The sequence below is a fragment of the Desmodus rotundus genome, unplaced genomic scaffold, assembly GCF_022682495.2.
Source record: "Desmodus rotundus isolate HL8 unplaced genomic scaffold, HLdesRot8A.1 manual_scaffold_15, whole genome shotgun sequence".
In the NCBI taxonomy this organism is placed as follows: Eukaryota; Metazoa; Chordata; class Mammalia; order Chiroptera; family Phyllostomidae; genus Desmodus; species Desmodus rotundus.
The window spans coordinates 2,451,989-2,459,061 of record NW_026527203.1 but is presented as its reverse complement, the minus strand read 5'-3'; the positions used below and the strand labels follow the sequence as shown (position 1 = coordinate 2,459,061).

General features: G+C 44.7%; 1 protein-coding gene across 1 annotated transcript; it reads right to left on the bottom strand.

The window, feature by feature from the left end:
* Positions 1 to 4,125: 4,125 nt before the first annotated feature.
* LOC128780053 (ubiquitin-conjugating enzyme E2 D3-like) lies at positions 4,126 to 4,575 on the bottom strand. The gene has a single exon (XM_053917706.2). It carries the CDS (start codon positions 4,525 to 4,527, stop codon positions 4,126 to 4,128), a length of 402 nt encoding a protein of 133 aa, XP_053773681.1. The 5' UTR covers positions 4,528 to 4,575.
* Between the last annotated feature and the right edge of the window lie 2,498 nt (positions 4,576 to 7,073).

Sequence of the window (7,073 nt, the reverse complement as noted above, 5' to 3'; positions counted from 1 at the left end):
CGTTAAAGTTCATGAAAGCATTAAGTAGCGTGTCATTATAATAAAGGGAAGGTTAAACTTTTTCTCCCAGTTGGACTCACAGAATAGTTCCCAGCAGCCATAGCTGCTTCTGACAATTGCTTCTCTCACTACCCTGGATGATGTGTATCTACATATGCATCTCATTCACTAAAGTAGAAGTGACAGGCTTTCTTCAAAGTTCTTGGATTCCATGAACTGGCCTCCACGATGACCTGAGTGAAGTGAACCATTATCCAAATGACTGTGGACGTGTTACCTGAATGAAACTAATTTTCAGTGATGGTCCAGTAACAGTGTGGACACCTTCCTAGCAATAATTTCTTGGATTACTTAAGAGCTTGACATAGGGTAGGGAGGCAGGACACAATGTGTTCTTCCTGTGGATTAGTTCTCTGGTAGATTCAGTGAGGAGGGAAGGGAACACTCCCAAGTATTGGCCAAGTTGTTTGAAGGGACTAGTTTTTTAAATGGACATTTGGAGTGTTCTTTCTCCTACTACAGCCGTTCACACCTTTCCTCCTTTCCACTCCTGCTCCCAACTCCAGCCCCCCTTCCCTCTGCCCTTCTCCACACTCTTATCTGTGTCCAAGGATCCCGCATAGGTGTTTTTCCACCACTCCCTTCACCTTCTTCTTTATGCCCCAGGCCCCTTCCCATCCGACAGCCCTCATTCTGTTTCGGTTATAATTCATCCATTATACTTTCTTTGTTATTTTATAGTATTCATTGAATTCCACATATGCCAATCTTATAGTCTTTAATGCACTTTCCAAGTGGTAGATATAGTTTCAAAATACAGGGATTAGTGAGGATGTCTAGGGAAACATAATTAGACACATTATGATTCAAAACATAATTCATGTAGTAAGAGTGTCCTTCCTTGAACCTTTAATTCCACACAGCAGACTTGTTCCATTATGCTGTCAGCACTGATCCTATAAAATTAGCAAAAAAAAAAAAAAAAAAGTCCTAAATGGTATTTCTCCCTCACAGCCTGGCTTATTTCACTTCGCAAATTGCTCTCTACTTCCATCCATGCCATTGCAAAGAGTATCAGCTCCTGAATTCTCTCTGATGTGTAGCATTCCATTGTGTAAATGTACCATAGTTTTGGATCAACTTATTACCACTGGCACTGATGTTGCTTCTAGTACTTGGCTATTATAAATTGTACAGCTGCGAACATGGAGGTGCACAGGTTCTCACTTTTAACTGGAATATAACAAGAAAAGAAAAAGCAAAGAAAATATAACCGGAGACATTGAAATTAAGAACATGGTAACAATAGCCACAGGTAAGTGGAGTGGAGATAGTGGGGGGAGAGTGGTCTATAGGAGCTACTGTACAGGACACAAGGACAAAATCAAAGGGGATGTTAGGGTGGGGGGAGGGAGGTTGGACTTGCCTGGGCAGGGAGGGATTGGGAGAAAATCCAGCCAATTGTAGTTAAATAAAATAAATAAACACATTTAATAAATTGAGGGCTTAAATCAGTTGATTTAACCTCATAAACCTTTCTGCAGTTCTCAAGTCTCTACTTCCCGCTCTCAGAAACAAATGCACATGTGAGACTCAGTTCTATGTCTGCATCTGCTTTGTACAATTAACACGTGCTTTTAGCCTTTACTTTACTTCCCTTAGGTCAGTTCTTGTATCTGTTCATTTGCTGTTCATAGGAAGTCAAATCATTAACACACGTGACTCACTAATAGTACAAGAGACCCCCCGAACAGCACAGATCGGACTCTGTGACATGCTGGCAGAAGGCGCTTAGAAAGGAAACACCTGCAAACCAGCTACACTGCCATGAAACCAGGGAGGGCACTGGAAGATATTGAACACCAGAGCCAAAATATCTGCACTCCAAATTCCTTGGCTGAAGCTGGTAGACTGAAAATTGGAAGTCCATTTCACCTCTGATCACCTGATGGTGTCTGCCTGAAGTGCTCTGCAGAGATGAATGGTAAACCAAAGGAATGCTCCCATGCGTACACACTTTAACATGCCAAACAACCATGTTCAGAGGACTTGCTAAGACTCCCTTGTCCAGACCTTCTCTTTCTGATCACTGTTCTTAAGGGACAAAATCCTGCAACTCTGAAGGTGCTCTTTGGGGTATGAATTGTAAGCTATTGATAAGATATTTTTTCGGTTGAAGCACGTGATGAAAATGTGGCCTCACTCAAACATCCAGTTAGAAACAGAGACTATGCAGGCTGCCTGTAAGCTCCCAAGGTCCTGAAAATGATGTTAGATGCCTCTTTCTCAGGCCACCCAGGAACCAGCATGGCAGGAACCTGCACCCTAATGTTATGAAAGCACAATTTGAAAAATCTCTCCTGTCGGTCCAGTCATCTGGATCTTCACCTTTCCCTTAGCCCTATCTCATGTTTCACGTGGAGCAACAAAGAACCTGCCCAAATGGTCTCTGCCTTTAGCCACTCTTGCATTTTGATTTCCGACCCTCTCGCTTGCTGGCTCCGATTGCTTAATTGTTCTTCCTCACTTCTAGTGTTGACCAACAGCATGGCGCATGTTGGAGGATTCTTCAGGTAGGATCCCAGCAGTGGAATATCTGGATGAAAAGGCAATCCCATTAATGAAGAAATTCAATATCGTTTCCAACAGTGAGTGCCCCAGTCTGCATTTCGACCCACAGGGCCAAAGGGTTGCCTTCGTTCTACAATCTCACCAGTATGCGTTTTGTGTTGACTTCTTGATGATGGCCATTCTGACTGGTGAGGTTATATCTCATTGTCGTTTGCATTTGCGTCTCTCTTGTCTGTCTTCCCGGTGTGGATAGCTCCTTTCCTTAATCACAAAACCTTAGCCTCCAGTATATAGCCCATGAGGCAATCAGAAGGACCTCAACAGCTGCTCAGTCACAGGAGAGCTCTAAGGACACGGGTGTGAATACACGCTTTCGTAGAGAAAAGGATGAAACAAAGAAAGAAAGTTTTCTTATTTTGTTATTTTTTTAATTGCCTGTGCTGGGGGAGACACTGCTTATTGGAATTATGCAGGTTTTAAGCATACAAGTCTACGATTCCTCTGTAGTGTATATTGAATTATGTGTAGAGCACCCCATGTCAAGACGGTGTCCAGCACAAGCAGCTGTCCCACTTCACACCCTTCTTTTGCATCGCCCCTCCTCCTTTCCGTCAGGTCTAACCCTTACTGTTATCTGGGATGTTTTTTCTTAATCCCTTCCCCTTCCCCACCCAGCAGGCACAACCTCCCTGCTCTGACACCTGTTGGCCAGCTCTCCTAGGTGCCTGTCCCAATCAGCCTTGTTAGTTCAGTTTGTTCATTTCATTCTCCAAATTAGTGAGATTGTTTGGTATCTGTCTTCCTCTGACTGGCTTATTTCACTGAGCATAATGTTCCTCAGGTCCATGCACACTGTCGCAAGGGGACAGATTTGCATGTACTATTTATTGCATTGTGTGCACTTACCACTCATCTACTGATGGGCAGGCACTAGGACAGCTTGTACATGTGAGCTATTGTCAACATGTGGGCATGTGCTGGAAATTGGGGTGCAATCCAGAGTGTGCAGGGAGGCATATATGTCAAAAAGGTGGGCATTGATGACTGAGGGTGGAGAATTCTTGCAACAAAACACAGTTTTCTTTTTGTGACAACTCCTCATCCACTTAATGTTTCTGCAGTTAAATGCAGGCCTGGTAGTAGAGGCTATGGGTTGCCGTTCACTTCTGCCAAAGCAAACCCCTAAACACACAGGTGCCTCAGAATGAAAAAGATACCTTATGAACTTCCTAATCTTCATCCAGTGGTCCCCGCCATTGTCAGTTCTAAAGTACTCCTGCTAAGCCCACCACACTGTTGTTCTACATTTCCTATCCCTAAGGAGGAAAGAAGGCCTTCAGTAAAATGTTTATTGGAACTGGCCTCTTTCCCGCTACCCCATTTCCCAAGCATGCCCCCTTCCCCCTCACCTCTCACACCCACGCCACCCACGGCTTCCCTCCAGCCTCCACACACTCTAATGTGTCACATGTGATATTGGAAAGGATGCCTCCCAGAAAGTAGTCAAAGAACAGCCCATTCAAAAGCCAGGTGTTTTATTGAGGTGAGGGGTTATCATTTGTCCCTCATTCTCCTAGCATACTTCTTGGTCCAAGCTCGGGCCATGGTATCAAAGGCATCCCTGTCCTGTAAGTACATTCTCCCAATGGACGGAACAAAGGGGTCGTTGGGGTTGGGGTCACATAGCATGGAGGTGATGGATAGCAAGAGTTTGGATATGGTCAGTATAGGAGACCACTGGGACCTGAGAATATCTACACAGATATATCCCCTTCGGTTGATATTGGGGTGGTAGATCGGGGTTGTGAAGTAAATAAGCGGCGGCCTGAAGGGGTAATTGGGTGGGAATTGTATGTTCAGGCGGAACAGCCCACCCTCGTAGGGGCTGTCGGCGGGACCCATAATGGTCCCCTTCCATGTGAACATGCTGTCGTCCACCGGCCCCGCGAAGCACATGGGCGGGGGGTCGTTTGTGATGTCTGTCAGTTCCTTGTGCAGTCGCCTCAGAGCGGTGGATATGTCAAACGGAGCAGGGATGGTCCGGATATCCTGACAGGGACAAAGGGTCAGGGGAGACGATGGGTTAGTGGGGCGTGATTTACGAAGACCATGTTTAGAGGCACAGCCAACCCCCCAGGTCGGTGGGTAAGAGCTGGAGCCGGGCTGTGGGCTGTGTAATGGCGGCGGGTTGAAGGCGAGTTGCGGACTCACCTGGACCAGCAAGACCTGAGGGGCTCCTGCTCACCTGTGCTCCGCTCGTCCCTGGATCCTCAATCCTTGGCTCCTGTACCTCCTCCTGCTGCACCTCTGGCTCCTCCATCCATGCTTCTTCCATCACTTCCTCCTCTGCTACTGTCGGCTGCTCAGTGTCTAAAGCCCAAACTGAGCTGCCAGGACGCAAGGCCTCCCTTCTACAGTGCCAACCGCTCCTACCGGCCTGCCACTACTCTTCCTTCAGGCCTGCCCCAAACGGTCCTGCGTTTCCCTGGCAGTATGGAACATGCTCTGTGACATCACAAGGGCCAGCTGAAGACATCAGCAAGTCAGTGGTAGCAAGGTCAGGAAAGACAGAGGGCCTGAATGAGAGGGAGTCATTGTTATAACAATAATTCTATAGTCATAATGTTATAGCAACTTATTGGAGCTGTCTATAAAATAAAGACATAAACAAACAAACAAATAAGTAAAAAGTGAACTTGTATCAAAAAAAAAAATGGTTCTAGTCCTCTGTAAAGAATAAGGAAGCATGTCAGGCAAGGGAGTCCCCTGTGATATTTTACAACGAAAAGAGGAATACACTGGAAAAAGCACTACAATATCGGCTGCCTTTTCTGCTCCTGGTCACACTGCTGATGGGTGTTCTCCTATGTACATCACAATTTATCGAGGAGGTGCAGGACCTAACGCCAGCTCCCAGGGGATACTTTAGGAGTTTGTCATCAAAATCAAATGCTGTTTCTCACACATGACATGTGCATAGGTTTGATATGTCAGGAGAAAACAACAAGTTTCAGAGTCTATTGAAGGACAATGTATTGCGGCCACACTCTCAAGATTCTCACCCCATTGATTGCCAATCTTTGCTTCGGATTACAGTGTGAAATGCCAGGGGCAGAGAAGAGTAGGTTAGCTCCACCAGTAGATATGTAAAATGACCAGGAGCTTCTGTGCACACCATTAATCTACTTAGTTACCCACTGTCCAGGCATGGCTGCTTTTCTACACACACTTTGGATTTCATTGTACTGTTTGGGGCTTTTCTTTCAATTCAATTTCAAAGCTTGCATTTTGTTCAACCTATAGAAATCGTTGCGAAGGGGTGGAGGGCTCGATTTATTTCACTCTTGGTCCCACCCCTCACAGGAGCATGAGATTTAGATGCAATTGATATCTATAATGATCACCACTAATTTACTGAACAGGGTGTGGAGGATCTATGTTAGGTGCAAAGATAAATATGATATGATCTCCGAATTAAAGGCATTCATGGTCTGATGGAGGAAGAGGAAAACACGTTGACATGTATTTACGTCATTAAAATGGCATGCTACAATCCTAAAAAACATATTTAGAATCCATGGCTATAAGAAGGCCAAGGATCAAAGGAGACTCTGGAGGGAGTTCTATCTGATCTGAGTCAGGCATGATCACTGGCAGTTAGGTAGGAGGGGTGAGAAGAAATTAGGCAAGAGAAAAGGGCAGGAAGCAAAAATGGAAAGATTATAACTGAGCCAGGAGAACAAGCAGATGTGAAAGGCCTGCTGTGACAGAAAGCATGACTATTTCCAGGAATTAAATGCACTTTGGTGCATTGAAAAATGTGTGGTTTGAAGAATGCCTAAAGCCAAGAAGGCAATGTTGAGGTTGTGAACAGACTTTCAGATGAACTGATGAAGTTTTGATTTTATTCCATACACTGTAAGTAACCTGGAAGAACTTTAAGTAAATATGATGTGAATATTTTCTGTTTCGGAAAAGACTTCTCTAGCGCCTGGTGTGCAAAAAATTTACTAAGCCTAAAGGGAAGGGAGCCCAAGAGTGTGTAGCTCTGTTGGTGGTAGTGCCGTCCTGTACACCAATGGGTTGGGTGTTCAACTCCTAGGCAGGGCACATGCCTGGTCTGTGGGCTATGTCGTCATGGGAGGCGCCTGAGAGACAACCATGCTTGCCTGTTTCTGTCCCTCATTTCCTCTCTCTAAAGTGGAATTACAAAAATCTTTAAAGACAAAAAGCAAAATAAATGTCTTATTATTTAATAATATTACATTTAGTAGCAATAAAAATGAATACAACTAATTATGCAACCTAATAATCCATAGTTAATATTACTTGTGGTAAATTATATGCAGAGAATACGCTACTGTCCCCTTTACCCCTTACTGCTTCGAGAACCTATTTCCCTACTCTATTGATTATCTTGGGCATGTGACTTTCTCCATCAATGGCAAGACATCAGTTGTGATGTCCAAATCCTGAAGCTATGCTAATTACTGGCAGTCCTC

What these genes read in the sequence shown, in the direction of transcription:
- LOC128780053 (XM_053917706.2), bottom strand. Translation starts at nt 4,527, where the DNA reads ATGTGCTTCGCGGGGCCGGTGGACGACAGCATGTTCACATGGAAGGGG.